At 34.5% G+C, this 18955-nt stretch overlaps 1 protein-coding gene across 1 annotated transcript in view; it reads left to right on the top strand.

The window, feature by feature from the left end:
* LOC144297509 (NKG2-A/NKG2-B type II integral membrane protein-like) overlaps positions 1–18955 on the top strand; it is a 56777-nt gene that overhangs the window by 11834 nt on the left and 25988 nt on the right. Inside the window, exons 7-8 of the mRNA XM_077871789.1 lie at positions 8239–8339; positions 8570–8673. Coding sequence (XP_077727915.1) covers positions 8239–8339; positions 8570–8673 — 205 coding nt within the window. The remainder of the gene's footprint in view (positions 1–8238; positions 8340–8569; positions 8674–18955) is intronic.

An 18955-nucleotide genomic window follows, 5' to 3' on the forward strand; every position in this document is an offset into this window, starting at 1 on the left:
ACCTTAGGAGATACTCAGATCATGCCATCTGTCCCAGGGTTGCTTGCCTGCCTTTTCTCCAAGAGTAGGGCACTACGCTTAGGTCTCTATTCAAGCAGAGCCTACTGACTGTTAAAATAACAGTCTTCGAGCTGCACTGATGGCAAAAACTCATGAAAATCAACCTCTCTTGTTTTCTCAGTCAATAGCTTTGGGGAAGTATTCTCCTTGTTCACTCCCCTGTGCATTCCTCTCTCTATCACGTTTCTCCATGACCAGGACTCCCACCTCTCTGCAGCACCTGTGACCTGTTTCTCCCCCAAACCACATTTCTACACTTGATATCTTTCTCGATGTGTTCTCTACACTCCCTCTAGTTGTGCAGTTTGTTCTATCAGTCTTCAGGACAATTTCTTGGATATTCAGATCTTTTGCTAGTCATCTAGTTGTCTTCAAATGATGATGCAACCCTAGGGTCATTTTACTATACCATCACCTTAGTTCCTACCCCCCAAGAAGTCATATCATTTTATCTTCCTTACTCTGCTAATGTGATGGATTAATTTTATGGGATTTCAAATGTACATTTAGCATGGTATTGCTTCAGTACATCTATGTACGTCATGGTCTATTGTTTTTTATTTATTGTTAAAATCTATCTATAATTGCCACGGACATGTAGTTTCCTTTTTAAAAAAATCCCTTCATAACTACATATTTTTTTCCTACCCCACAAAAACTTTCTATTTTAAAAAATTGAAATTATAGATTTCTTTATACAAAAACATCTAAATGCTCCATAACCATGTGGAAAGTTTTTTGACTTGCATATATAATCCTGTCAGAAATTATAAGATATATCTGGTATTTTTATTTCTTTTTGTTTTGGTTTTTACAAGTTGAAATTTTTTAGGATTTTTTTCTCTTTTATGTCTATTTTTAAAGGTATTTGCATATTTTCAAAATATTATGTTATGGTAATTTTACTGAAGTATAACATGCATACAGATGAAAGCACATGTTAACATGCCAACAGGTGAGTGAATGTTCAATATCACCATTGCACAGAATGAGGAAATGAATTGCAAAATGTCCCTTTCATGTTCTTTTCTGATAAAAAGCACTTCAATTACATGGAATATTATAGTATGTATACCTTATTTTTGGCTTTCTCAGGTAAAGCTAAACTTGTGTGAATCATCCATATAGTTGCATGAAATTGTCCATAGCTCCTTGTTCCATTATCTGATTGTACTACAATGTAAAATTCATTCCGATGATGATACCATTGGATATTTGAGTATTGTCCTATTTGAGGCTACCATGAATTATATTTAACTATACATATTTCAGCACCAGCTTTCATCTAAATATATGTTTATCACTTTTTCCTTCTATAACTTCATTAAATTCTTCTTCTAGCTTCCTGAGAGGTGAGGTCCTCAGATCATTCATTTCATAACATTCTTCATGTTGAATATAAGTGATAAAGCTATGAAATTATCTCTAAACACTATTTTAGTTCCAGCCTAAATTTTTTGATATATTCTCAGTTTAATATCTGATATAATAATCATTAATAATCATTAATATCATTCCAGTACAAGGTAATTTATATCATCCAGTACAGGTATTTTCAAAAGTTTCATCTTTGAATTGTAAATTTTCAGAAGTATATCACTTTCCGAACTGAAAATTTTCCATATTTCTTTCTGTTGTTGATTTCTAATTTACTTTTTTCTTTAGAGAATGTTCTTTGAATTATTTCACTTATTTAATGTTTTTAAATATTTATTTATTTATTTATTTTAGACAGAAGTGGGGCAGAGGGAGAGAACAAGTCTTAAGCAGACTGCACTGAGCATAGGCCCAATGGGGGGCTGGATCTCAAGCCCTGAGATCACAACCTTAGCAGAAACCAAGAGTCCAATGCTTAACCAACTTTACCACCCAGGGACCTGTCACTTATTTAAATTTTTATATCATTCATGAACTAGAGGGATACTTTCTACATTTGTCAGTTACATCAAGCTGGATTCTAGCGTTTTTACACTCTTTCATAGTCCTTCTTATTTTGCGGCTAGTGTTCTATCACTTATTGAGGGAAGAGTTTTTAAATCTCCAACTATACTCATTGAATTGTTTATTTATCCTCCTAAATCTGTCAGTTTCTACTTCATGCTTTTGAGGGTTCTGTTGTTAGGTAAATAATATAACTTTTTTAAGAAAAGATTTTATTTATTTATTCATGAGAGTCACAGAGAGAGAGAAGCAGGCTCCATGCAGTTAGCCCGATATGGGACTTGATCCCAGGACTCCAGGATCATGCCCTGGGTCAAAGGCGGATGCTCAACCACTGAGCCACCCAGGCAACCCAATATATTTTTATAATAGTTTTCTCTTCCCTTTATCCTGATAGCTTTACTATTTTGAATTTTTAAAATCCTGATAATATTTCTTGTTTTAATAGCTACTTTATCTGATATTAGAATAGCCATTTCTGCTCACTTATGATTACTGTTTTCAGGGTATCTTATTTTAATTTCACCTATCTGTGCCTTTAAATCTAAAGTGTGTCTATTGTATATAGCATATAGATGGATCTTATATTTTTATTCAGAATGATAATTTCTATTTCTATTCTATTCGTATTTCTATTCTATTTCTATCTATTCTATTCTATTTCTACTCTATTCATAATTCTAATTTCTTTTTCTATTTCTATAATTTCTTCTGATTATAGTATTTATTTCATTCACATTAATGCAATTATTTGTATACTTGAATTTAAGTCTGTCATTTTGCTGTATATTCTATGTATATGTCTTATTTTCTTCTTCCATCTTAACTGATATCTTTTGTATTAAACACATATTATTTTAGTGTTCCATTTTAATTCCTTTGTTGATATCATAGCTCTAATTTTAAATTATATTCTTGTCATTCCTGTACGTAGAACAAATGTATCTTCTGTTTGCTTTTATTGAGATATGACTTACATATAGCATTGCATATATTGCAATATGATTACCGTCATAATATTAGCTAACACCTTTGTCATGTCACATGTTTATCATTTCTTTTTTGTGTTGGAGACAGTTAAGATTTAGTCTCTTTGCAACTTTGAAGTTTCTAATATGCTAATGCTGACTACAATCACTATCTTGTACATCAGGTCTACAGAACTTATTTATCTTCCGGTTGTAACTTTGTACACTTAAACAACATCTCCCCAGTTTCCCCACCTCTTAGGCCCAGGTAAACAACATCTGACTGTATTTTTACAAGTTCAAGTTTTTTAGATTCTACATACAAGTAAGATCACACAGTATTTGTGTATCTCTGTCTAATGTATGTCACTTAGTACAATGCTTCCAAGGTCCATCCATCTGTCACGAATAGCAAGATTTCATTTCGGCGGATGGCTGAGTAACATTCATGATTTGTGATATATATATATATATATATATATATATATATATATATATATATATATATATATATATCTCACACCTTCTTAACCCTTTATCTGTTGGCAGACATGTGTTTGCTTGCATTTCTTGGCTGTTGTAAGTAATGTAATGAGCATGGCTGTGCAGATATTTCTTTCAGATACTGATTTCAGTTCTTTTTAATATATAACAAAGAATGAGATTACTGAATTATATGATAGTTCTGTTTTTAATTTTCTTTGGAAATTACCATATTATTTTCCATTGTGTCCACAACAATTTATTTTCCCACCAAAAGTCTTCCTTTTCTTCACATTCTACCAATATTTGTTATCTTTTCTCTTTTTGATAAAACCCATTCTACTAGATGTGAGGTGATCATATCATTGCTTTATACTCATTGATTTGCATTTCCCTGATGAACTGTGTGGTTGAACACCTTTTCATGTACCTATTGCCCATTTGTATGTCCCCAGAAAAATGTCTACTCAGGTCCTTTGCCCATTTTTAAAATTGGATTATTTTCTTTTTTATTATAGTGTTGTATGAGTTCTTTATATATTTTGGAAATTAGTCCTTTATCAGATATATGGTTTGCAATTATATTCTCTCATTCTATGCTGTCTTTTCAATTTTTGACTTTCCTTTGCTGTGCAGAATCTCCTTATTTAATGTAGTCTCATATTTTTATTTTGCTTTTTTGATGTCTGTGCTTTTGGTGACTTATCCTAGACAGCATTGCCTAAACCATTGTCAGGGATCTTTTTTTCTTTTGTTTGTACCAGTGATTTTACACTTTTCATATATTTTTATTTTATTAATTTGTGTGGGTTTTATTGTTTGTTTTGGCTTAAAGAATTCCCTTTAGCATTTCTGGAGGGTACATCTAGTGCTTATAAATTCCTTATGCTGCACAGCTTTAACAGATACCAACGAAGTTGATGCTGCAATCCTGTGATTGCCATCCAAGGCCAGAGTTGAAACTTTGATTCACCATCCCCTGAGATGGTGTAAAAATCTTTCTCTCTACTTTATTTCTGAATGGTAGCTTTGCTGAGTAAGGCATTCTTGGTTGACAGCTATTTTTTTCTCCCCTGATCTCTTTAAAATATTATCTCAACTTCTGGGGAAGAGCCAAGTAAGAAACTTACCTCATCTCATGGATACAACCAGGTAACACCCACATCACTGTTAATGACCTAGAAAATGACCAAAGACTTGTATAAAAGACTATCTACTGCTGATTATAGGGAATAGGCAACCTCCAAGAAGATAGGAATCTAGAGATTCAGTCAGGAGCTAAGCAGACCTGTAGAACTGTTCATGGGAAGAAGGGCTGCCATGGGTGTATAGAAAGAAGAGAAAGAAATCCTCACACAAAGCACCACAAGCCTGGAGAGCTCATTCAGGGAAAAAGAATCCCATAATATTGGCTTGAAAACCAGAGTTTATTTTGTGAGTTCTTATAATCAATGGGATCTAAGACCTGGAACGTTAAAAAAGAAATGAATAGTCTCATCTCTAGGTGAGGCTGAGGGAGCTATAGAAAACTCAGTCCCTGCCCTTAAAGAGTCCGCACCACAAACAACAGGCTGAGACAGGCCTTCTTGGTGACCCTTCTGGCATGCTGACACTCAAAGCCCTTAAAGCAGCATTGGAGCTATAGTCCTAGGATCAAGTGCAAGTGAAACCACCACGATGCTATGTCCAGTGGCACAGCTTCACTTGTCACTATTGCACTGATGTCTAGAGTGGAGGCATATGCCAATATCCCATGGACACTGTACTTGGGTCTCAGAGGGTAATCCCTGTGACTCAGGCTAGTAAAGGAAATGCACCGGTGACACAGATTCTGGGATTATGAGGTTCAGTGTTGCTTGCGACCAGAGGCAGGGTCTAATAGTCTGGGATGGTGGAGTCAAAGGTTCAACTCTGGCCTAGCTGGCAGTCTGGGAATGCTCAAAAAATTACCATATAAATTAATAGTATTAACTTATTCAATTTGTACCATATTAGCTTAAAAACTGTTTCATAGCAATATTTCAGATTCAGATAGTAAGGGAAACCTGCACTTCCAAAAATGTGCTAAAGCCAGTTAACACTGGTTTCTGAGCACCAATTATACAAATTTTTTTCAACACTGTGTTCATGATTTCATGTTAGTGACTTGAAATAAACCATTCAAGGTGACTTTGCACCACAAAAATCAACAAATGCTAAAAAAAAAAAAATAAGGCATAAATCCCCTTCCAATGTGCCCAATTACCAGCACAAGGTTGTATCCATATATGGTATAGACCAACAATACAGTGGTATGATGGTTTTAAATAATCTTATCTTTTAAAGAAATAGAGAAGAAAATACACACAGATTCTTAAATTTACCCACATACTTACTATTTATATTGCCTTCTTCTTCTCCCCCTCCTCCTCCTCCTCCTCCTCCTCCTCCTCCTTCTTCTTCTTCCTTTCTATTGCCTTTTTGTGGATATATGTTGCCACCTAGTGTCATGTACTTTTAGCTTGAAAAACATTTCTGGAGAACATGTGTGCTCAGAAGAAATTCATAGGTTTTTTGTGTGTTGTTAGGTCCTTATGTACATTCTTTTTTTTGCAAGATTGTTTTGCTGAATTTAGAATTCTTGTTTGACAAGTTTCTTTGTTTTGTTTTGCTTTCTTTTGTTTTTTTTTTGTTTTTTTTTTTACATTTTTATTTATTTATGATAGTCACAGAGAGAGAGAGAGGCAGAGACACAGGCAGAGGGAGAAGCAGGCTCCATGCACCGGGAGCCCGACGTGGGATTCGATCCCGGGTCTCCAGGATCGCGCCCTGGGCCAAAGGCAGGCGCCAAACCGCTGTGCCACCCAGGATCCCCTTTTGGGGGTTTTTGATTTGTGTTTTGTTTTTAATTTTTTTCCAGTACTTTCAGCTCTTTGATTTTGACTTCTCTGTCTTTTATTCTTCATAGTTTCTGATGAGAACTCCTCTACTAATCATATTATTAGTTGTAATTAAACGTAATGAGTAGTTTTTCTCTGGTGCCTTCAAGATCACCTCTCTTTGTTTACTTTCTATTTTATTTTTTTAATCATGCGAAAAATAATAGAAAATTTATCATATTGCCCATTTATTTAAAAAATAAACTTTATTTATGAGAGTAGGTTTAGGTTCACAGCACAACTGAGACAAGGCCCAGAAGTTTCCTATATACCACTACTGTCTACATCTGCGTACCCTCTCCCATTATCAATATCCCCCACTTGAGTGGTACATTTGCTACAACTGATGAATGTACATTCACCCATCTTTATTACTGAAAGACCTTAGTTTAAATTAAATGTACTCTTGATATTGTACATTTTATGAGTTTGGAGAAATGTGTAAAGACATTTTATATAGAATAGTTTCACTGAAAAAAAAAAAGAATAGTTTCACTGGCACAAAATTTTTCCATGCTTCACTTATTAATTCTTCCCTTTCTGCTACACCCTGGCAACCATTGATATTTTTACTGTTTCTATAGTTTTATTTTTTCCTGGGATGTTGTATAGTTGGAATCACACACCTCACATTTTATCCATTACATTTTAAAGTACATTTTAACATTTTATGTCATGTATCTTAACCTACTTTAGTTAGATAGTTTGAATGCTAACTATATTCACATCGTTGTCCAACAGATTTCTAGAACTTTTACCATTTTATTTTTTTATTGGAGTTCAATTTGCCAACATATAGCATAACACTATTAGTTAACCACTAATATTTTTAAAAGGATGTATTCAAATATTGCAAGTCAGTAGGGCTTCCACTCTTTGCCATGTGATGTGTGTGCATGTGTGTGTGTTTGCGTGAGTGTGTGTGCGTGTCAGAGAGACAGAGAGAGAGACTGGGAGTACCCATAAATTTACTATCAGTTTTCAACTCTCTTTCAGCTTTCACTTTTAATTGGGTTTATCTGGGTCTTCTCTACATGTAGGCACATTTTTTTTTCCATCAGCCTGGAGTGTGTAGAGAGAGCTAATGTCATCACTTCTGTTGTACTTTCACTTTCAATATCTTCCCGTTTTATTTATGGGAGATAAATCCACTTTAGAAAGTTTGAGTCTTCCTCAATCATTATCAGGTAAATTCTCCACTTTGAGCTGCAAAAGCATTGGGCCATTTATCCCTTTCCCCATTGTTCATACATATGCTCCTGTGGCAACAGCCCCAGTGATTTTTGTAGCCTTTCCAAAATTATAAATACTACAATTCTTCTTGGTCACTGACCTAAGACAGGCAGATGGGGAGGCATGGGAGCAGTCCTAGGCAAAAACATTACAAACGTACTTTTTACTTGAATCTCTAGGAGTTTTTTCAATAATAAATATTTCATAAATTATTATTAACCTTTGATCAATGATCAGAACTCTGAAATTGTTATCTTTGGCAGATCGTCCTCTGCACTTAGTCTTACTAAGATATTTTCGTAATGTGCCCAGTGTGTAACATTATATTATAATTTGGAAGATTCTATAGGGGCACCCGGGTCGCTCACTCAGATAAGCATCAGACCCTTGATTTTGGTTCAGGTCATGAACTCAGGGTCTGAGATGCAACCCCCTACCCTCCTGTGGGGCTTTGCCCTGAATGTGGAGCATGTTTGAGATTTTCTACTCCCCCTCCTACAATAATAATAATAATAATAATAATAATAATAATAATAATAAATAATGTAAGAAGGAAGTAACTTTATTTGTTGCTACAAAATTTAAAGGAGCTTAAGAGGTTTATTTGACATCTAATAAAATCTATTTCCTCATAGTATATATTGGACTTCTTCATTTTTTCTTCATGGATTGGAGTCTCCCAGAGAAGCAGTAATTCGTGGGTGTTGCCTAAAGGCTTAACTTTCTTTTCCGAACAGTAAGTTTCTCGAGAATTCCTATATTTTATACCATTAAAGAATTAGTCATGGAAAGAAAAAAGCATTATGTGAATAACTATATAAACACAGTGATTGAAGTGTTTCCATAAAAAATGATAGAAAATATTCAGATTTAGATATATAACTGCTAGAAAATGAATTGTTTCTTCATGAAAATATTAAATTATATATTGCTAAGATTAATTAGATATTATTTTCTATATTTCAGGTTGTCAGCAACTTCTGGGAGAGACAATTGTACATTTCTATATCTTCAAATAAACAAAAACAAAATTTCTTTTGCATCCTGCGTAGAAAGAAAAACATATGTCTGTAAGCACCAGATACTTAAGCTTACCTAAATTTGGTATAATGCTATCTCATTATCTAGAAAGAACACATTTCTCTTTTCTTCAAGCTGTATGATTATTTACTCAGTTATTTTTTAAAGACATTTTTGAGAGCAATTTTAGATTCACAACAGAATTAAGAGGAAGGTACTGAGATTTCCTATATTGCCCCTGTCTGCACCCTGATAGCTTCCCCTGTTATCAACATCACTCACTAGAAATGGTTCATTTGTTGCCAAGTATGAATCCATAGTGATGCATTATACTCACCGTAAGTCCAGAGTATACCTGAGATTTCTCCCTTGATGAGTAGAACTATTTTTCAACCTTTATTTAATGTAAAAATATATATACTCAGGAACATGTTATTATACATTTTAAGCTTTTGTATTTACTAAAATAAATTATATATAAATTACAAATCATAATATAAAGCACTGTTATTATAAAGTCCTCAATAAGGTGAACACTTCCACTCATATTTCCAAATTAATCGACTTGTCCTAGCCCTTAAAGGAGCTACAAATGAAGGTTGAGCAACTCAGGGTGGCAAGGTTATCAGTCAGTTTTGAGGAAGGCGACAGAAACCAGGAGAAGTTCGATATAAAGCGTTATTAACCATTTGCAAGGGAAAGCCTTCAGAAAGGAGATGAAAGAAAGTTATAAGGATACCGTCGGATTAAAGGAAGGATTTCTGAGAAAGCCAGATCTACTCTCTGAAGATGGGATTCAGATGTCACCGAAGACAATGTGGCTACACAGCTTCATGGCAGACATGCTCACGGGATTGGCCTGGGGCGGAGCAGCTGCACAGACCACAGGCTGAAGGTGGTGAGGATGGATCTCAGGCTGTGACCGGCAAGCAGGGAGGACCCCTGCCAGAGTGTAAGTGTGTAGAGGCTGGAGGATGGGAAACTTTGACTGATATTGGCCACAAAATCTTACTGGAGGTTGAAAACACAGGACTTCCTGCCTGCATGCAGCTGGCAACCAAGCCACAGTAGCCAAACACCATGAAAACACCTTGAAACCAGGAAGAAAAGACCTTTCTGCAGCAGTGTCTTGTTTTTTTTTTTTTTTTTTTTATAAAATTTATTTTTTATTAGTGTTCAATTTACCAACATACAGAATAACACCCAGTGCTCATCCGGTCAAGTCCCCCCCCCCCCCCCAGTGCCCGTCACCCATTCACCCCCACCCCCGCCCTCCTCCCCTTCTACCACCCCTAGTTCGTTTCCCAGAGTTAGGAGTCTTCATGTTCTGTCTCCCTTTCTGATATTTCCCACACATTTCTTCTCCCTTCCCTTATATTCCCTTTCAGTGTCTTGTTAATTGCCTTCACCAATACCACACAACCTCATGTGAGCTAACAAGGGAGAGAAGTTGATAGCACCTAGCTCCATTATCTGACAACAGTAAGGGCAGTAAGGGATCGATGAGGGGCTGGGAGTACTCAGTTGTTAACAGGCACTCAGGGTGATCATGCAGCCAGCACCGGGTGGCTGTATAAGAGCCTTTCACATCTGCCCCACTTCCTCAGATTTGGAACCAGAGTGTGTTTTTAGAATCTCTTTTAGTGCAGTACTGTGAAAGGTTAGGTTCATTATTGGTAGAGATTGCTTTCTCCTTGGATAATAGCCAGTAGTTTTTGGTCCTTTTTCTTGTCTGTTGCTTTCCTGAGTTTCAGATATTTTGGGAGAGATATTGTTTTATTAAATTCTCTATGTCCTTGGATGCACTTGCGTGGCTTAGTGGTTGAGGGTCTGCCTTTGGCTCAGACTGTGGTCCCAGAGTCCTGGGATCAAGTTGCACATCAAGCTCCACCTAAGGAGCCTGCTTCTCCCTCTGCCTATGTCTCTGCCTCTCACTCTGTGTCTCTCATGAATAGATAAATGAAATCTTAAAAAAATTCTCTATGTTCTCACTTCTGTCACTATTATTACCAAGTTTGGATGTGAAAAAATAAAAGGTTAAATAATGAAGAAAATAAGAATTTAAAATGTACAGATATTTGTGTGAGTCAAACAACTACTTATTACCAGAATTAAGAACCAACATTAGTAATTTGATGATTAAGAGATTTTTCTACCCTAACTCAATGACCTTCAGAGAGAGAGAGATATATTAAACTCAATTATTATTTGCATAATAAATTTATATTTCATAAGCATTTATCTCTTTGAATATAGACATATTCTTTTTAAATATTTATTTATTCTTGATATACTAGACACAGAGAGAGAGGCAGAGACACAGAAAGAGGGAGAAGCAGGCTCCATTCAGGGAACCTGATGTGGGACTCAATCCCGGGTCTCCAGGATCACGCCCTGGGCTGAAGGCGACGCTAAACCACTGAGCCACCCAGACTGCCCAGACATATTCTTTATATTTTTTATGTTTATTTCCCCTGTTAACACAGAGTAGATGAATATTCAAAATTAATATAATACATAAATGGTAGTTGTACCTAATTGCTAAAATTGTGTTACCAACAACCCAAGATTACAATGGCATTTAAAAATAAGCATTTATTTCTTATTCACCCTTTTGTGGTTTGGCTGTGTTTCAGTTGATGGAGGTTTGGGTTTGTATGAATTTGGCTGTAAACCACAGACGCAGCTCAGTTCTCTTTTATATATTTTATTATTAGAACAGTGGGCTATCTGGTATATGACCCATTTTAAAAGAGATCTGCAGCTCTCCAAGGGGCCAGCAGATATGTGGTTCTTAATTTTGCACTCTAAACTCAAAAGGTGTCACTTTCCCACCATATATTGTGAAAATAAGTCACATGGCCAAACCTATCAATAATTGTTTGCAAAGTATACTGTTTTCAACTGGTCAGTTGGAGGAAATATGGGTTCACTGAAAAATAACCTAATCTACCACAATGGCCATAGGAATATTTTTCTCATTGTATTTCATGAGCTATCTTTGTTTGTAAAAAATAAACATTAAGAAATAAAAAAGATCACACTTTCTTAACCTCCTATCTAGAGTTTTGTTTCGTCTATGACTAAACTTCTTATAAACTAGCTTTGTATAGTGGTAAACATCATCATGCAGATGTTCACCTAGGTCCTTGATCAACTTACAACAGCGAGTATACAGTCTGGTATAAAGTTTAAGGACATCTATAGTGAAACCAGCTCACTTCTGAATGCACAGTATTAGGCTGGTGACTCAGCTACATAATTTCTCTGGCTCAGTTTCCTCTCCTACAAACTATATAATGCAATAGTATCTTATTTATAGAGTTAATTGAAGACTATTTGAAACACACCTCTTGCTTCATAAGTATTCACGAAATCTCTACATTTTTACTTAAAAACATCATGCTTCAGTTCCATCACCTCTGATATGATAACCATATAGGTAGCCGCTGATTGGGCTGATCTGAAGGGTAATACTATAATGCCTAAAGATCCTTAAAATAAAGCCTAACCACATAAAGTTTTTGCTGTGGGATCTCTACATATTTTGAATTCCCAAATTTTCAGTGAAGGCTGATTTCCAAGAAAACACAAACTCTAAAACTGTCTTCTTCCTTTCACCCCTCCAAATCTCTGTTGTTACAATATATTTAGCTGGGCATCAGAAATATAATCTGACTTAACCACCCCCACCATATACTCATTGCTGGGTTCGGGTAACTATCTGCATTGTCTAGATGTACTTTGTAGCAAGAATGATAGGCTCTATTCCCTGTGAGCAAATCTTTGAATGACTATGAGAAATCTATTCTTTTTAATGATCACCAATGCTTCTAAATATTTCAATATTATGAACTGGAACTTTCCGTGTAATGTATGCATTTAGAACGTAGAATGCCTATTCTGTGTTTCTCAAAGTATAAATAACATACTAATTGTAGAGAATATACATATATTTTATTGAGAAATACACACTACTTCTTGAGATTGGCTAAATGAAATATGGTTAAGAGATGGTGAAGTTTGGTCCTTTAAGCTTTTGAATTGATTTCCCCTCAAATCCTCATGATATTATTAACTGATACTGGAAATTCAATTTGATCCCAGAGTATTCTAATCTTAAAAAAATACACCAAGTTTCAAAGAGAAAAAAAATTATTACAAGGATTAATTCATTTTGTTAGGTACTAAACACCACAGAAGAGCAATTGTTACCTAATTACAAGAATCCAAAGAGATATATAATGATTTTCATAGTTCTGATATTAGTACAGTTTATATTTTGTTTCTACCTACTATGTACAAACGTATAGTAGAGGGATATGAATTATAGAAATCAGATAATAGATGTTAATAAGTAATGATTATGAGAGTATTCCTTTTTATGCAACAATATGAAGAAATCCTCATTTAAAAATCATCATATCCATTGTTACCAATTGCCACAAATTCCCTCCTGCTACAACATAATAAGAGATAAATCATTATACAATTCCCAAAAAGTGGTTTTGTCAGTGACTCAAAGGACATGTAGAGGTGGACATTCTTGTGTATTTACTCTATAAGGGCAAATAAATTGGGGTATGAAAGCCTGGCTCTTCCAGGAATGTGTGTGTGTTTGTTTTATTTTTGCTCACTTGTGAAGGTGTACGGATGTTGTATATACCTGTTTATAAATAAGCAAGTTGTAAATTTGCATGTTTTAATGTGCAAAACTTTTTTGGGTAATATTTCATAATCTTTCTTTAATTTATCATGGTGACTGTTGTCCAAAGGAGTGGATGACGTAGTCCAATAATTGTTATTACATGAGCATAGAAAGAAAACCATGGAAACAGAGTTTGTTGTCCTGTGCTTCAAAGAACTCTAACATACTCTACATAGAAGATAAAGAGGAAACAGTAAGATTTATAATGTTTCTAGATATAATAAAAGCTTATCAGTTAATGTTACATTTGTAGAGTTTTTCTATAGTTTTCTACATATTTCTAGTTTATTTTAAAGTCTGTTAATATTCAAAAATTTAGACTCAACAATGTTTTTTTTAATATTTTGTACGTTCAATATACATTTGATAATTTCTAGTTCTTGATTTTCATAGAAAACCATGCTTCAAAAAGAAAACCAGGCAAAAAAAAAAAAAAAAAAAAAAACAGGCTTCAATAGATGCTTTTGAATGAAATAGCTTTACTATTTAATTTTACCACACAGCAAGAAAACTAAACGTGATTGTGCAACTTGATCACAAAGTAGTGGGAACCATGTAATTACAAATCAGAGCATGAAAGAGAAGTTTAGAGCCTCTATCAGCCCTGCTTATTTTAATAATGTGAAACATCTTTGCTTATTTTTGGACTTTATATCAATGGAATCATGCAATATGTATTTTTATATGTGTCTCCTTTCACTCTCATGATATTCGTAATCTACTATATTATTGTATTTGTCTATAGTTTGTGAATTTTCACTGCTGTCTTATAAGAATATGACATTTTTCAATCTATTTTCAGAAATTTATTTATTTATTTATTTTTATTTTTTTTAATTTATTTTTTATTGGTGTTCAATTTACTAACATACAGAATAACACCCAGTGCCCGTCACCCATTCACTCCCACCCCCCGCCCTCCTCCCCTTCTACCACCCCTAGTTCGTTTCCCAGAGTTAGCAGTCTTTACGTTCTGTCTCCCTTTCTGATATTTCCCACACATTTCTTCTCCCTTCCCTTATATTCCCTTTCACTATTATTTATATTCCCCAAATGAATGAGAACATATAATGTTTGTCCTTCAGTTCCTTATCAGTATGTGGGTATTATGAATAATTATTTTATGAAAAGCCTTTTGTATATCCTTTTCCCCATATCATATTGATAATAATTTATTATCACAACTACATAGTATATGATATATTATATTTATGGAATGCATATATGTGTATTTTTCATAGTAAAACAATAATGCATAAATATAACATGGTAATTTTATTTACATATATTTATAACATTATAATTATAACAATTTCCTCTAAGCATTAGTATGAGATTGCATGGTCATATTTTTTAAATATCCCCTACATTTCTCTAGTTTATTGTGTAAATACGCATTGTACAAATAGTCCCTTGGTGCTAAATAACCTGAGAAAAATTATTACAATCAGTTCTGGTGTTTATATAACAGTACCATTTTTCTGGGTTGTGAATCATTAAAATATTCTCTTTTGTGAGAATAAGTTCTCGAGTGTGTCCCTTGTTCATTTCTCCTGAAATATGTTTTCTTTCACTTCTTAGAATTTCTTGTCATATTTTAGATATGAGCACTTTTTTGAGTTTATCAGATGGAAATAGCTGTGATTTGCACTTTTACCTCTATTGGAGTCTTTTAGTGATCAGAATTCAATGTTACTGTGGTCCAATTTATCCTTTTGGTTGTTAGTGATTTTGGATCTATTCCAGAAGTTCATCAAAGTTCATGAATATAATTTCCTATATTATCTTCCTGGATTTACCTTTTTTCCTACATTTTTAACTTTTAATTAGGGTTCATGATCTCATTAGAATTTATTATTCATGATGCTGTGTTTGTGATGTTGTGAGATAAAAGTAAAGACCACACTTCTATGCCAAGACCTAATTGATGGAGCATAACTTATAACCAAGTAGATCATTTCTTCATACAAATACAGTTATATATATGTCCTTATATGTTCTGATCTGCTTTATATAAATAATAGAGATATTCGATATCTTTACATAGATTACAAATGTCAGTCTACACAGTCTATTACAACCGATTGCACTTTGAATAAATGTGGAGCTTTACCTTCCTTTATGTCCCTTTACTTTTTCCATTTAGACTATAATGTCTTAAAATATATCACTACATTGAGCATCATACCAATGTTATAATTTTTCTTCAACTGACAATTTTGCTTCAAATATCAAATGATTTAGAAAACACAAGAGGTGAAGGAAAGTCCATTAGACCTGATCATAGCTTTCTTCTTCTTCTTCTTCTTTTTCTTCTTCTTCTTCTTCTTCTTCTTCTTCTTCTTCTTCTTCTTCTTCTTCTTCTTCTTCTTCTTCTTCTTGTTATTTTCCTGATGATCCAAGTTTCCTTCTTTTTTCTTTTGATTCTCGTATAGATAACTTCCATTAGCAGTTCTTTAGAGTGGATCTGGTGGTGACGTTTCTTATTTTTCTTTTATCAGAGAATGTCTTGATGTCCTCAGCATTCATGTGTTTTTTCCTCACATGGTTTTCAGATATTTTGGAAGAGATCTGGTTTTATTAAATTCTCCAGGTCCCCTCATCTGTCACTCTTTACTCATATGAAAAAGTACCTTAAAGCAAAGTATATAATGTTTAATTTTGAAGAAAACAAGAATAAAACTAAAAAGATGTTTATGTGAGTCACACAGCTATTAATTGCCAGAATTTATGATAAACATTAGTAGCTTGATAATGATTCAGATATTTCCCCACCCTAGTTCAATTATAAGAAGGAAAGAGGTTAAACTCAATCATTAACTGTAAAATAAATCATATTTCATATACATCTATCTGTTTGAACATAGTCTTTTTTATACTTATCCTTTATACACTCTTTTATGCAATAGAGATATTATATGAATATTCAAAATAAAATTCATATAATATGTAAATGGTATTGTAACTAATTGCTAAAGTTGTGGTACAAACAACCCAAGATTTTATTTTGTATCCTTTGAGTAAATACCTAGTAGTACAATTGCTAGATTGTAAGGTAGTCCTATTTTTAACTTTCTGAGGAATCACCCACTGTTTTCCAAAGTGTTTGCACCAGTTTGCATTCCCACCAAAAGTGCAAGAGGGTTCCCCTTTCTCCACATCTTCCTCAGCACCTGGTTTTTCCTGTATTGTTATTTTTACCCATTCTGACAGGTGTGAGGTGATATCTCATTGTAGTTTCGATTTATATTTTCTTGATGGCCAGTGATGCTGAGCCATCTGTGTCTGTTGGCCATCTGCATGTTGTCTTTGAAAAAAATGTCTGGTCATGGCTTCTGCTTACCTTTTAATTGGATTTTTCATTTTTGGAGTGTTGAGTTTGAAAGCTTATTTATATATTTTTGGTACTAATCCTTTATCAGACATGTCATTTGCAAGTATCTTCTCACAGTCCCAGGTTTGCCTTTTAGTTTTATATTTTTCTCTCACTATGCAGAAGCATTTTATCTTGATGAAAACCCAATAGCTTATTTTTGTTTTTGTATCCCTTACCTCAGGAGATATGTCTAGATAGAAGTTGCTATGGCCAATATAATAGAAGTTACTGCTGGTGTGCTCCTTAGGATTTGCATGGTTTTCTGTCTCACATTTAGGTTTTTCATCCATTTAGAATTTATTTTTGTGTATGGTGTAAGAAAGCGTTCCAGGTTCATTCTTTTGCGTGGTGTTGTCCAGTTTTCTAAACAGCATTTGTTGAAGAGACTGTCTTTTTCCCATTAGACATTCTTTCCTGTTTTGTTAAAGATTAATTGACCATATAGTTGTGAGGTCACGTCTAGGTTTTCTATTCTGCTCCATTGATCTATATGTCTATTTTTGTGCCAGTGCCATACTGTTTTAATGACTATAGCTTTGTAATATAGCTTGAAATTAATTGTGATGCCTACGTTTTTGTTTTTGTTTTTGTGGTTTTTGTTTGTTTGTTTGTTTTGTTTTGTTTTGTTTGCTTTTCTTCTTCAAGGTTGCTTTGGCTATTCTGAGTGTTTATGGATCCATATACAATTTAGGATTGTTTGTTCTAGCTCTGTGAAAATTGCTGATGGTATTTTAATAGATATTCATTAAATGTGTAGGTTTCTTTGGTTAATATAGACATTTTAACAATATTTGTTCTTCCAATCCATGAACATAAAAAGTCTTTTCATTTATTTGTATCTTTTTCAATTTATTTCATCAGTGTTTTATATTTTTCAGAGTACAGTTTTTTTACTTCTTTGGTTAGGCTTATTCCTAAATGTCTTCTCATTTTTGGTGCAATTACACATGGGATTGATTCCTTAATTTCTCTTTCTGCTGCTTCATTATTTGTGTATACAAATGCAATTTTTGTATACAGAAATGCATATTTCTGTATGTTGATTTTGTATTCTGAAACTTTACTGAATTTACTGACGAGGTATAGCAGTTTCTTTTTTTAATTGGAGTTCAATTTGTCAACATATAGCATATCACCCAGTGCTCATCCCATCAAGTGCCCCCTTCAGTGCCCATCATCCAGTCACCCCAACCCCCCGCCCACCTCCCCAATACTACCCCAAGTTTGTTTCCCAGAGTTAGGAGTCTCTCATGTTCTGTCACCCACACTGATATTTTCACTCATTTTCTCTCTTTTCCCCTTTATTCCCTTTCACTATTTTTTATATTCCCCAAATGAATGAGACCATATCATGTTTGTACTTCTCCGATTGACTTATTTCACTCAGCATAAAACCCTCCACTTCCGTCCGTGTCGAAGCAATGGTGGGTATTTGTCGTTTCTATTGGCTGAGTAATAGTCCATTGTATACATATACGACAACTTCCTTATAAATTCATCTTTTGATGGACACCAAGGCTCCTTCCATAGTTTGGCTATTGTGAACATTGCTGCTATAAACTTTGGGGTGCAGGTGTCCAGCGTTTCACTGCATCTGTATCTTTGGGTAAATCCACAGTAGTGCAATTGCTGGGTCATAGGGCAGTTCTATTTTTAACTCTTTGAGGAACCTCCACACAGTTTTCCAGAGTGGCTGCACCAATTCACATTCCCACCAACAGAGCAACAGTGTAAGAGGGTTCGCCTTTCTCCACATCCTCTCCAACATTTGTTGTTTCTGTCTTGTTAATTTTCCCCATTCTCACTGATGTGTGGTGGTATCTCATTGTGGTTTTGATTTGTATTTCCCTGATGGCCAGTGATGAGGAGCATTTTCTCATGTGCTTGTTGGCCATGTCTATGTCTTCCTCTGTGAAATTTCTGTTCATGTCTTTTGCCCATTTCATGATGGATTATTTGTTTCTTTGCTGTTGAGTTTAATAAGTTCTTTATATATCTTGGATACTAGCCCTTTATCCGATAGGTCATTGGCAAATGACTGGGCTTTCCTGTCCTGGAGGCTATCTCTACCTGGCCTTAGCCAGGCTTCACTGGCCCCTCCCCCACTGGATTCTTTTTTATTTATTTATTTTTCCATCATCCTACCTTGATAGAAGCATGAATTATTCTCACTGTAGCATTCCAGTTCTTCTCTCTTTAAATCTCAGGCCAAATTCGTAGGTTTTCAGGATGATTTGAAAGTTATCTA

Source organism: Canis aureus, chromosome 25, assembly GCF_053574225.1.
Source record: "Canis aureus isolate CA01 chromosome 25, VMU_Caureus_v.1.0, whole genome shotgun sequence".
Classification (NCBI taxonomy): Eukaryota; Metazoa; Chordata; class Mammalia; order Carnivora; family Canidae; genus Canis; species Canis aureus.